Source organism: Arachis hypogaea, chromosome 7 (genome assembly GCF_003086295.3).
Source record: "Arachis hypogaea cultivar Tifrunner chromosome 7, arahy.Tifrunner.gnm2.J5K5, whole genome shotgun sequence".
Taxonomy (NCBI): Eukaryota; Viridiplantae; Streptophyta; class Magnoliopsida; order Fabales; family Fabaceae; genus Arachis; species Arachis hypogaea.
In genome coordinates, this window is record NC_092042.1 from 79,507,378 (window position 1) to 79,520,270 (window position 12,893).

At 29.1% G+C, this 12,893-nt stretch overlaps 1 protein-coding gene across 1 annotated transcript; it reads right to left on the reverse strand.

Annotated features, from left to right (window-relative positions):
* Nucleotides 1–934: 934 nt before the first annotated feature.
* On the reverse strand, nt 935–1,408 carry LOC112701668 (uncharacterized mitochondrial protein AtMg00860-like). Its single transcript, XM_025752402.1, has 2 exons — nt 1,402–1,408; nt 935–1,323 (listed from the first exon to the last, which is right to left on the reverse strand). Exons 1-2 carry the CDS (start codon nt 1,406–1,408, stop codon nt 935–937), a joined length of 396 nt encoding a protein of 131 aa, XP_025608187.1.
* Between the last annotated feature and the right edge of the window lie 11,485 nt (nt 1,409–12,893).

Sequence of the window (12,893 nt, forward strand, 5' to 3'; positions counted from 1 at the left end):
AAGTCAGGCTTGAGTGGAATGAAATGAGCAAATTTGGTGAGACGATTAATAACAACCAAGATCACCGAAAAGTCATTAACCGGTGGCAAGGCCACAATGAAATCCATGCATATGTCCTCCCAAACTCGAGAGGGGATGGGAAGAGGTTGCACCAGCCCAGCGGGTAACTTGGATTCTATCTTTGCCTTTTGACAAGTGTCACAAGAGAGAACATAGCCTCTTATTTGTCACTGCATATTCGGCCAGTAAAAAGTAGAACAAATACACTCCACGGTCTTGGCAATACTCGCATGACCACCTACATCGCTATCATGGTATTCCTTCATGATGAGGTCAATGAGCTTGCTATTCTGGGGTACCACTACTCTGTTCCGCTAGAGAAGATGCCATTGCGATATAAATAATTCTTATCAGCTACCATGTTGTGACGGCACTGAAGGATAATATCGTGAAGGAATGTATCCTTATCAATCTCTTCCTTTAGAATGTGTAGCCATTCAGATTTTGGAGTGGACCAAGCCACAAAGAAGGAACGTGATAATGCATCGGCCGCAAGATTCTCCTTACTCGGCTTATATTGTATCTCAAAGTCAAACCCCAAAAGCTTATGCAGCCACTTATGCTGTTCTAGGGTGTGCAGATTCTGTTCCAAGAGGGTCTTTAAGCTCTGGTGGTCAGTGTGTATGATGAACCTCTTACCCAGTAAATAATGGCGGAACTTGGCAACTGCCTCCGTAATCCCGTAGAATTCACGGATGTAAGCTAACTGCTGCTGCATAGAGGGAGATAATTTTTTTGAAAAATAAGTAATAGGGTGCTTCTCTTGAGCCAATACAGCCCCAATGTCCAACCCTGAAGCATCTGTCTCTAACTTAAAGGGCAACTCAAAATTAGGAAGAGCCATAACAGGACGTGAAGAAATGGCCATCATGAGTTAAAGAAAGGCAGATTCAGCCTCATCTTTGCAGTCGAATGCATCCTTCTTGAGCAGATTGGTTAGCGGGGTAGCAATAGAGGCATAACCTTTGATGAAGCGTCGATAATAACCCGACAAACCTAAAAAATCCCATAGCTGATTAAGGTTTTGAGGTTGTTTCCACTCCATAACTACTTGCAGCTTTGCATCTTCCATATGAACCCCATTACCAGATATAGTATGGCCAAGATAATCTATCTCTGCCGAGCCGAAGGAGCACTTCGAAAGCTTGGCATAAAGCTGTTCCTGCTGCAATAGCTTTAAAACTAATTCGAGGTGGTGTAAATGATGTTCCCACGTCGGGCTATAGATGAGAATGTCGTCAAAAAATACCAGCAACGAACCGCCTTAAGAATGGATGAAACACATCATTCATCAAACATTGAAATGTCGTTGGGGGCATTGGTTAAGCCGAATGGCATCACCAACCATTTGTACAACCCTTGATGCATCTGAAAAGCAGTCTTGAAACGATCCTTCGGCCTAACCAATATCTGGTGGTAACCTGAGTGTAAATCTAATTTTGAGAACACTATCGCACCAAAAAGCTCATCTAAGAGTTCATCAACTATGGAAATTGAGAAGCTATCCTTGATGGTGATATTATTGAAAGTTCTATAATCAGTACAAATCCTCCATGTGCCATCCTTTTTCTTAACCAATAAAATTGGTGATGAAAATGGGCTCTTGCTTCGCTGGATCTTTTCGATGGACTAATACTTCGATTTTTTTCAGGTGCCTGAGGAGGAGAAGCTCGGTATAGCTGGGATCCATATGACGGGACCAGCAGTTCCTTGGTTTCAAATGTCTCAGTGTGCTGCTCAATTTCGTTCGTGGGATCAATTGAAGCGGGTAATAGAAATTGAATTTGGTCTGTCTCTCTATGAATCGCCACGGGAGCTTCTCTTCAAGTTGCAACAATCTGGGTCGGTGGGTGACTATTATTCCGATTTTGTTGAGAGCACCAAATGGAAGGATGTAATATGAATTTTATTGAAGGGAATAGTAGTAGCAAGTATAACACACTATAGGGGACTCAAATCTCAATGTAACAGTATAACAAGAACAGAATCAGTATAATAAAGAAGAGAAGAAAAATTGTGAAGGAACGACATTAGAGACAATCCACGCTCCTCATTCAAAGACCTGTGCAGAATTTTGGAAAGGTGAGATCAGAGAAGGATTTTCATGACAGAAAGAATGGAAGAGAAGGAGAGAGAATAGAAAGGCTAGAGAAAATAATAGAAAGGAGTGAGAATTACCACATCATACTAACGAACGTATTCTTCTAACCGCCTATTAGTAGTTCTCATTCTTGCACTTCTTGGGTCTTGATTTACTCCTATGCTTGCCACCTGTCCACTGCTTGTAACTAATTCCTCCTCCAACATATGTAGTTCTAAGGCATGATTGTTATTACTATTTTCTGCATAGATAGCCTAGTTAACCTCAGCATGTTCTGGCTTCTTCCTATTCGTTACAAGTACTTGAGTGGTTTCTGTGCACTTCGTAGTCTCGAATGGTGTCTAATTTGAGTCCTTCCCACTAATATAAAGTTGGTGAAGAAGGTGAAAAATATGGAGAGAATTGGGAGTAAAAGAACGGAATTGGGGAGGAACAAACTGAGGTGAAGGAGGAGTAGGTGTCACAGTGGCGGTGGAAGGAGAAGAAGAAGAAGAAAGGCTATGGAATTGGATAGAGTCATGGAAGTGATGGTAAAATGTTAAAAAAGATAATTTAAAAATTTTGAATAATTTTTTAAATTTTGGTTAATTTTATTAACTAGAATTTATCATTCATGGATATAACGGTAATTTTATTTTTTCATAAGTAGATTTATTAACGCTTGAATCTTTTGTTATTAGAAATAATTATTTATTCGTACTTTTATAATTTTAAAAATTTTTCATGTGTATTTTTGTCAATTCCTGTGTTTCATGTTATCAACGAGATATTTTAGCCAACAAGCCACACCAACATAATCGTATTCACGTATACATGGAAGTATCCATTCTTATTTATGTAATATCTGATTTTGTCCTCCTAAATCGTTATATCATTGCCTATCAAAGTTTCACTTTTGGTGAGATATTTGCTAATAGTATAGCGTTATTATTGTCTTCTTTTGTTGATCTATAGATCAATTTTAATCTTGTTAGGTTGTGGCATTTATTTCTTTTCTACTATTATATATTCTTCTTTATATTAACATGGGTTCTCATGATGCTTTCCGACCTTAATTAGCTTCTTTCTTTGAATGGAGACAACCATGTACCTTCATGCCTGATTTTCAACTGCTTTAATTTTGTCAACGAGACTATTGCCCTTACATTTATATTGCATGGCAAAATGATTCTTCAATTCAATTTCCTTTCATTGATGTAGCCGTTAATGGGGGGAGAGAGAGGATGAAGTTCGTATTGTCAGAGCCGTTAGATAAAAATTTAGTCAAATTAATCAAATTATCTAATGGCTTTCAGGTATCAACTTCACGTAAAGTTGACTTTACCTAAGTTTTCACTATAAAAAAATATTTTTACTAGAGAAATGTTAGAAAATTAACGACTAGTAAATTTTGTGATTTGTAATAATTAATTAATTATTATTGATATTTTTAATCGTGTGAGATTACTCACTTTTCTTTTACTAATTAAATGCGACTAAATTTTAATAAAAGTGCTGATCTTCTAGATTTTCTCTTTTTCCTATTTCAACTTTTTTAAAAGACAAAAGAGAAATTTATTAAGGGTATGAATTTCTATAACCATATGAATTAATACTATTTATATAACAAGGACATATAATTTAATATTGAGATTAAAAATCTTCCCCTCTTGATTACATACTTTTTTTTTCAGTTTAATAAAACCGCAAATTCAATTAGTTTAATTAGAAATTAGTCATCCGATGGTTCTATTCAGAATAAAAAACCAGTTACAAAAAATTAGATTAATAATCGGTAAAATTGATAAAAAAAAAATGGTGAATCAGTTAAACTAATCTAATCTTTTATTAGAACAATAATAACATCGTTTTATCATCTTATTCTATTAGATGGAGTCAGTTATATAAATTAGATGACAACATTAATTCTATCATGTACTAGTCTTTAATCAGATTATTTAGACGTTGATCTTCTTTAGATTTTTTACTAACTCATATATACGATGTCTTATTAAATCTTTTTCTATTTTTTATCATTTGTTTACTTTACATCTTATTTAGTTTTCAAACTGAATATTTTACTAATCTTTTTTCTACCAAATGTCCAAACCATAATCTTTTACTAGAAAATCAATTAAAATTAATTTTTATAAAAATATAATTTTTAAAAATATATTATAAAATTTATTATTTTATTATACTCGATTCAATTTTAATTAAATTTTAGTTAATAAATTTTTAGACTTTTAAATTACGACACCCATTGGTCCATTGATCTATCTAATTTTCAGAAAAAAAAAATTTGAAGCATCTGTTATTTACTGAGTTTTCTTCAGTAATTCACACACTTTTCTGGTTGATGTCATGCTTGCACTATAATTTTTTAACAAAAAAAATGAAAAAGAAACAATATTAATAATTTCGAACATGATAAATGACAAATTCAGATAAATATCGTTGTCCTTAGACATATATATCATTATCACCATGTACACATAAAGCAGCTCATGTTTTTCACTTTTTCTTTATTTTAGATAAAATATGAGATGAGACGAGACGTGTTACTTAGCTTTGACACTTTTTACTGTCATCTTCTTCTGATTAAGTGAATCTAATTCGAGGCTTAAGCGTGATTAACACCGAGTAGTAATAATAAAGTTGAGATGGTCTAATAGTTAGTTTATTAGTCTATTTAAAGTTGAATTGATTAATATTGTATATATATGTTATATAATTTATATTTAATATATATTTTATATTTTAATATATATTTTATATTTGTGGTTACTTTAGTTATTAATTTTTGGTATAATCATAATATAGTTATAAAATTAATTTTAGTTATATATATATATATATATATATATATATATATATATATAAATTATGATTAAGGAAGTATGATTTTGGTCCTTAAGGTATAGGTTAAAATTTTTTTTTATTTTCAACCTTTTTTTACATACAAAATTATTCTTAAGATTTAACTTAATTTTAAAATCGTCTTTTTTACCAAAATTTTAAATTTTATTATCAAATTATCTCTAACTAAAAAATTATAAAATAAAAAAAAAAGAAAACGGACGAGAGGGAGAAAAAACGGAAAAGGGAAGGAAAAAAAAGGAGAAAGGGAAGGAAAGAAGAAGAAGAAAAAATGGAGGCAGCTCCTACTTTGGCGTGGTCTTCTCCCTCAGAAATGGAGGCAGCTTCTACTTTGGCATGGTCTTCTCCCCAAGTTTCTCTCTCCCAAACTCGCTGTCTTCGTCGTCCTTCTTCTTGGTGAACTTAACAGCAGCAGTTTAGCAATGGCATTAGAAGTTCGGTGATGACACAACAGCTCCCTTATCCTTCTCCAATCTGTTCTCCCTCTCTGCCCTTTCTCGCTCGTGCTTTCTCGTCTCCCTTACGGTGCTCAACGGCGACTGTTCCACGCAGCTACTCTTCCCTAGAGTTTCAATTCTGATTCTGTTTCTAATTTTGTTAATCCATTGTTAATCACATTGTTTTCAATTTTGATTCTGTTTCTGATTTTGTTAATCCATTGTTCTTCTGCTTTTGTTTTTGATATTTTAGATTCTGTTTATGTTTGTGTTTCTATTTTTGTTTCTAATTTTACTTCTGCTTTTTTTATTTATGTTTTTGTTTCTATTTCTTCTGCTTCTGATGCTGTTTTTATTTTTTTATTTTTTTATGTTTATTACATTGTTTCTGTTTCATTGTTGTTATTGCTGAAGAAGAAGAAGAAAAAGAAGAGATGTTGTTGTGATGGGGAAGAAAAATAGAAATTGAATATTTTGGTGAAGAAGGAAAATGGTATTTTAATTCGAAGGACATTTTAAGACTAAGTTAAATTTTATGAACGATTTTGTATGCAAAAAAAAAAGGTTGAAAATAAAAAAAAATTTTCAATTTATATCTTAAAGACTAAAATTATACTTAACCCTATAAAATATTATGTCCACCTAAAATATTAATTATTATATATTTGTATATAAATACATGTGTTATTTATTTTTACTCCTCTTCCTCTTTTCTCTTTCTCTCTAAATGCTTTACTTTTTACCTCACATATTTTTTTCTCTGAAGAACTCACTCAACATAGTTTGATGAGACCAATCACTTCTTTCGAATACTTTTGTAATGAGTAATTTAGTATATATATATATACTTAATTTTAGGAATGTCTTTTAAATATTATCAAAATTATGTAGTTATCATAATGGTAATTATCACATTATGTCCACCTTATAACAATGTCACACTTCATCAATGTTATTATTGTTGTTGTATCAAAGAAGTTATACAAATCAAGTCAAGTTAATTTAATAGTTAGCTCATTAGTTTATTTAAATAAGTATTAAAAATAAAAATAGAGTTAAATAAAATATTAGAAAAGATCGAAAATATTTACACAATAAAATAAGATTAAAATAAAATTCTAAAATAAACTAAATTAAAATTTACATATAAAAAAATTAAAATTAGAAGAATTATTACCCCATTTTTTCACTATATGGCTCCGCCACAGATTAGTGATTTGAATATCTCTTATACATACGGTAATTTAGTAGTTAACGACAAATTTTAAAATAAAGTTTCGATTTTTGACCAATTAATTCTTAACGTATTGAGTTAAAGAATATCATTAGAAAAAAAGCTGTACAACAATAATAAAGTAATAACAGAAGCATCAGTCCCTTCGGCTATTCATCTTATGAGTGCTAATAACAATACGAATATATAAATTTTCACTATTCTAGCTATTTATTTATTTTTTTCCTTTCAATCTCAATTACAGTTATAGAGCCACGGCGTGAATTACATAGTGTAGGAGAATATTGTAGAAAACAAAATAATACCTGAAATCATAGGCATGCATTATTATGAGAGTAGGGTGTTGTATTCAATAATAATGTAACTTATAAATGCTATAAAGAATTATGAGTCTACATAAATACATAATTTCAATCCCTAATATAAAACTTGTGTCCGGTTGGTCCCTTTCTGATGCATCTTGCCTCTTCATTCTTGTTTTTTTTTTTTCTCCAGTATTTTAATCTTAACGGACTGAATGTTAATCCCTCGTAAATTTAAATTTTATTTAATACGTTATTATATAACTCGACATTTGTTATGAATGAATAAACTAATTATTCTATTCTTTACCATTTCATTGTGACATATTAATATGTAGAAATTTAACTAGACTAAAGAAATTAAAATTTGAATTTAACAAAAAATAATAAGAAATAATTTTTAATATTTTGATGAATTTCAACATTGGCCTTAGTAGGAGAGACCTCCTAGTGATGCCAATAATTGAGAGAAAATGATGAGATAGTCTCTCAACGTATTATTGGCCATTTTCCATTATTTGATTAATTTATAGGAGAAAGCGCCACTAAATGTTTTAGAATAATTTCCAAACAACGAAATATCAACATCATGATCCAATAGGATTCTCATCAATCACTCACACTACTACTAATAATATAAATTAAATTATTCCATTATTCAATTTATATGGTGAAAGCTTTGTTTTCACGGCAAGAATGAAGGGTAATCCAAATTTACCCGTATCAACCATATGCTCATATCTAGGAGCAGATTTTTTGGGATCGCCCAAACAATAATTACCCGTACAAATTAATTGAATAATATGTATTAATTACTTTCGAATAGTTATATAGAATATAGTGTTTAATTCTTTGGTTGCGAATCATGCATCCACTTAAATGCAAATTACGGGTCACACAATAGTTTTCATGTCCAAATTAAAAGTAAAATTCAAACTTATTACCAAGAGGCTCTTAATAATTAAAGGAGAAGATAATAGGTCACGAATAACAAACCCACATGGTTGCAAAACTAGATGATCAATTATCATCTTTAGCAAGGATTTGGAGAGACAATCTTAAATGGTTTCCAACTCGCAAATGTGGCCTCTGTGTTTTTATTCGCTTATTTTATATTATTTGTTTTGCATTATCAACTTTATTTTGTTATTATTATTCTCCCCCGATAACTTTTTGCTTTGTCATAATGATGCAAGATCACGCATCAACATCACTAATTTTTTTTTTTTCATTTTGAGCAGTTAAGAATCATTTAACTAACTAATTAAATTAAACTTGGATTGCTATATAGGAAAGGCGTTCCTTTATTTTTTTTTTCCTTTACGTTTTTATGCAATTTTCTTTAGGCCTACAAGAATCAAATATTACCTATCTATCTATCATCTTTGTCCTCACAATATATATAAAGTTTAATTATTTTATTAGTCTCTATAATTTTGTAAAAATTTTAATTAAATTTTTATATTTTTTTTAATTGAATCTCTATATTTTTTATTTAAATTTCTATACTAATTTTTTTTAGTTGAATTTCTATATAATTAAACTAATTACTATAAAGAAGGACCTAACTAAAAAAAATTGATACATGAATCTAATTAAAAAATATATATATAAAAATTTAATTAAAAATTTTACAAAATTATAAAAATTAACAGAGACTTCAATTGAATGATTCTCTTTTGCCATCTGTTTTTGAATGCTTTGGGCATAAGTTTAAGAACAAGTGAACAACTATAATTTTAACATTGAAGATTTTTTTTTTTTTTGGGCGTCTAATAACATTGAAGATTCTAGACGCTTTCGGATTTTCATAATAATAATAATAATAATAATAATAATAATAATAATAATAATTTTGTGTGTAGTGTGTCGGTAGGGACTGAGTGGCGTGTGTGTAAAGTGTAAACACCACGAGTGAAGTGATTCTGTTTGGTAAGTTTTCAAGTTATAGCAAGACACCATAGGTAAGGTACCTTTATTTTCTCAAAAGTATTATTAGTAACCGATTTTTGATATAGACGTATGATTATTAATTTCTTTAAGTACTAATAATAAAAATAATTGAATGGTAGTGGTGGGTTTCATTATTTCATTGTTATTAAATAAAAACACATTAAGTATTATTAGGGCGAAACTTCATTCTCAAATTTGAAGTTCTGGGTATTATACTACTAAGTGACATTTAGATAAGTTAGTTATTAGATTAGTTAGATTGCCAATTAAGCAAGGTAGGTAGTTAGTTTCGGTTAGAGTAGTTCATCTTATACACCGTATCCCCCTCCCCCCGAGTCTCTATATATATAAATTTAATTTTGATATAGTGTAAAATAATATACATCTAATTACATAACGTCACATTAATAAAAATAATTACTTTTTACATTAATTGTGTGAATAATTATCTTAAAAAACAATTATAAATGTACGACTATATAAAATATTTTACACTGTCAGTGTATCAATATATCAATTGTGTCTCTCTTCTTTGGCCATTTGTTTAAAAGAAAAGTTAAGTGTATAAGTAATTTTTAAATAAATCTTCAACTAAGTGGGAATTTCATTATTTTTACACCTTAGCAGCTTCTTCCTTCATCTCTTAACAAAATAACACAATAATCTTACAAAATAATAAATAAATTTTGTTGACACAGCACATAATTTTAACAAAAAGCAATACTATATGATTAACAATTTTTTTTTTTTACTAAAACACTCTAATTTTAAGTACTAAATTCTAAATTTTAAGTTATAAATTCCAATTCTAATAATATATATATATATATATATATATATATATATATATATATATAATATGTTGACTAAAGACATTATCAAATATGAATAAAAAAAATATTAACCCTTGATATTTCTCTTTTTAACAAAATAACACAAGAAAATATATCAAAACTTAGAGTGTTTTAGTAAAAAATAAATAAATTAAATATATCTCAAATAATTGCAACACTGATATTAGTTTGTGCAAATATAAGTATTTTAGGGAATGGATTCTCAAATCCCACAATATCAATAGAAGGATGAGGTTTTAAGCAATAATAATAATAATAATAATAATAACAATAATAATAAGAATAACAATAATAATAACAATAATAACAATAAGAACAATAACAATAATAATAACAATAATAATAATAATAATAATAATAATAATAATAATAATAATAATAATAATAATAATAATAATAATAATAATAATAATAATAATAATTTATATGTTAATTATTTTTATTTCCTTGACATGAGAGCTTTAAATATTCAACTTTTGGGATAAGAATAAAAATTTTGTTTTGTGGGAATAAACTGGTTTTGGTAATAAATTATTTTCAATAATTAAATTTTAAATTTTTGAAAAATTATTTTAATAATATATTTTTATTGATACTTTTTAAGAATAAATTAAAATTCCTTAAAACAAGTGCTAACAAAAATATTATGTACACATTAAAAATTAACTACTAAATTAGCTATTATGTATTTGTGTATAAGTATATATATTGTTAAACTTATTTTTAATAGGTATTTTATATTTTAATATATATTTTATACCAATAATTAATTTAATGATTAATTTTTTATATACACCTATTATGATTGAAGTACTAAATATGTTATCAAATGTCAATGTAAACATTTTATATTGATATTTCATAAAGATGGATCCTTTATTAACTTACACCAAGCTTATATTCAAAGAACAAAACATTTGGTCATGAGGATGTTAAATCTTTGTCTTCATTTTATATATTGTTTTATTTTCAAGATTTTGTAACAAAAATAGTTAAAATCGGAAAGATGAATTTTTTTTTTAATTTAACTAAAGTCAGGTTTTTTTAAGAAAATCCTAAAAAAACAAAGCAGAAAATGAAATAAGATTTACTTTCCAAAATTTAAAATTTTAAATAATCGAAAATTCCAATTATTTTGGAGTTTCTTTTTGTTCACAGCATTAGGACTATAAATATATGGTCCATTATCTTCTCTGGGTCAATCATTCATGGTCCCATTTTTTGGGTCTATAATAGACCTTGTGGTTCATGCTTTGAATTAAACAATGGACTAGTATTAAGAATTGGGTTTAGGACTGAATATAGCTCCAATTTAGGGGGTCCAAGATCTTACCCATACAAAAAATTGTTCAATGTGAGATTGTTCATATTTCACAAGAGTTCAAACCTTCGTTTGTATGGCTTTTTTTTTTTTTTTTTAAATGCAAATTGGACTTCGAATATGAAGAATTGGAGGTCTGTCTCTGGGTATTGTGAGTTTCTTGGTCCTAAAATAGAATAACATAATTTGTTCTAAAATAGAAACTTAGATGCTGAGCTATTAGTTAGTTAGGTGTGAGATTTCTCTAACAGCCTATATATATGTAGAAAGGTGGATTAACATCGTGTAACTCTCATTTATTAGTTTTACTGCAAGTATTATTCAGTTTGGTCTCTTTTCTCTCTCATTGTTTAGAGTTCAAGAAACCTTCTCTATTTCTACATCTCTGTTAATAGCAGAAGCTGTGTTTGCGCGATTCTTGTCACTCACAGCCTCACCTTCCATTCTTTATTACAAAAAAAAAGTCTATCATTACACTTTTTTCTTACCACACTTCAAAAGCATGGTAAAAAAGGTCAATAATCATACTTTTACATGAGTGACAATTGATTACAAATTTGGCTATGTTTTTTTTTTTTTGCTACACTTCAAAAGCATGATCATAAAAACAAAAATGCTTTTAAAGTGTAGCAACATAATTTTGTTATACTGACATTTTTAAAGTGTGCCCGTTTTTTTTAACTCTTTTGGCACGTTTTAAAAGCGTGGTCATAAAATTCCAAAAAAAAAGGTTTCCCATCCCTCTTTCTTTGAAATCAAGAGTTACATTTTTAACACAACTAACACTACTCTTTATTTTCTTCTGTTAAGTTTGAGAAAACAAAAACAATAATTTCATGATGACTAACATTATAGTCTTGAGTTGAAAGTCCAAAAATATTTGTAATATGTGTGTTCATTGTGCAGAAAAATATATTGCTCAAAACAAGCTCAATAGTGTAATAGGCTCAAGACCAAAAGCAGACATTTCATTCTCTTGTGGCCCATGACAATTGTTGCTAATTACAAAATAAGGAGAAAAGCAACAATCTTCTTCTCTTTGGCCTATAAATAAATGATCAAACACTCTCATCTCTCTTCAGTTTGTGACCCATGTGATTAATTCCTAAGTTAAGGAAAAAAGAGAACTTACTCAAGCAAAAAGGGATATTTAGATCAAAGTTCAGTTAAAATGAAAAAAGAAGATTACCAAATCCAAGTAACAAAGAGGAAAGACGAAAAAAATCATAGGTTAGGGCACAAAAGTAAAAATCAAATCAAAGGTTGAATCAGAATAACATTTTTATCTTTGTGCTTCCATTGTAGCTTGTTAAAACTGCCTTCCTCCTTCATGCACAATTCAGGTAAGATGAAGAAAATGGAGGTTGTGTATTACTGCTACAAATCAAAGGTCAAAAGAAAAACTTAGAGCCAAAGAATCGATAAATAAATCATATCCTTGAAGACAAAAGAAAAAGAAAGAAAGAGAAGTAGCTAGTAAGGATGCATGCAAACTCTAATCATTATTACTGTCCCATCTCTTCTTTGCGTTACTGCTCTGATTTTGGAAAAGAAGAACAAGTCAAAGATGCTCAACAAAGCTCAAGTTTTGGAAGATTTATTCTTCTTTAAAAAAGGTAAACGGCCAGAAATTGAAGTAAGGGGAGGGAACACACTGTTTGGGTTTTTATAGATTTCGAGCTTAACCTTCTTCTCTTTTATGACTTTACATTAAATTTTCTGTTCTTCAATTTTTATCTTTCTTTGGAAAAAGACATTATGTGAGATATTAG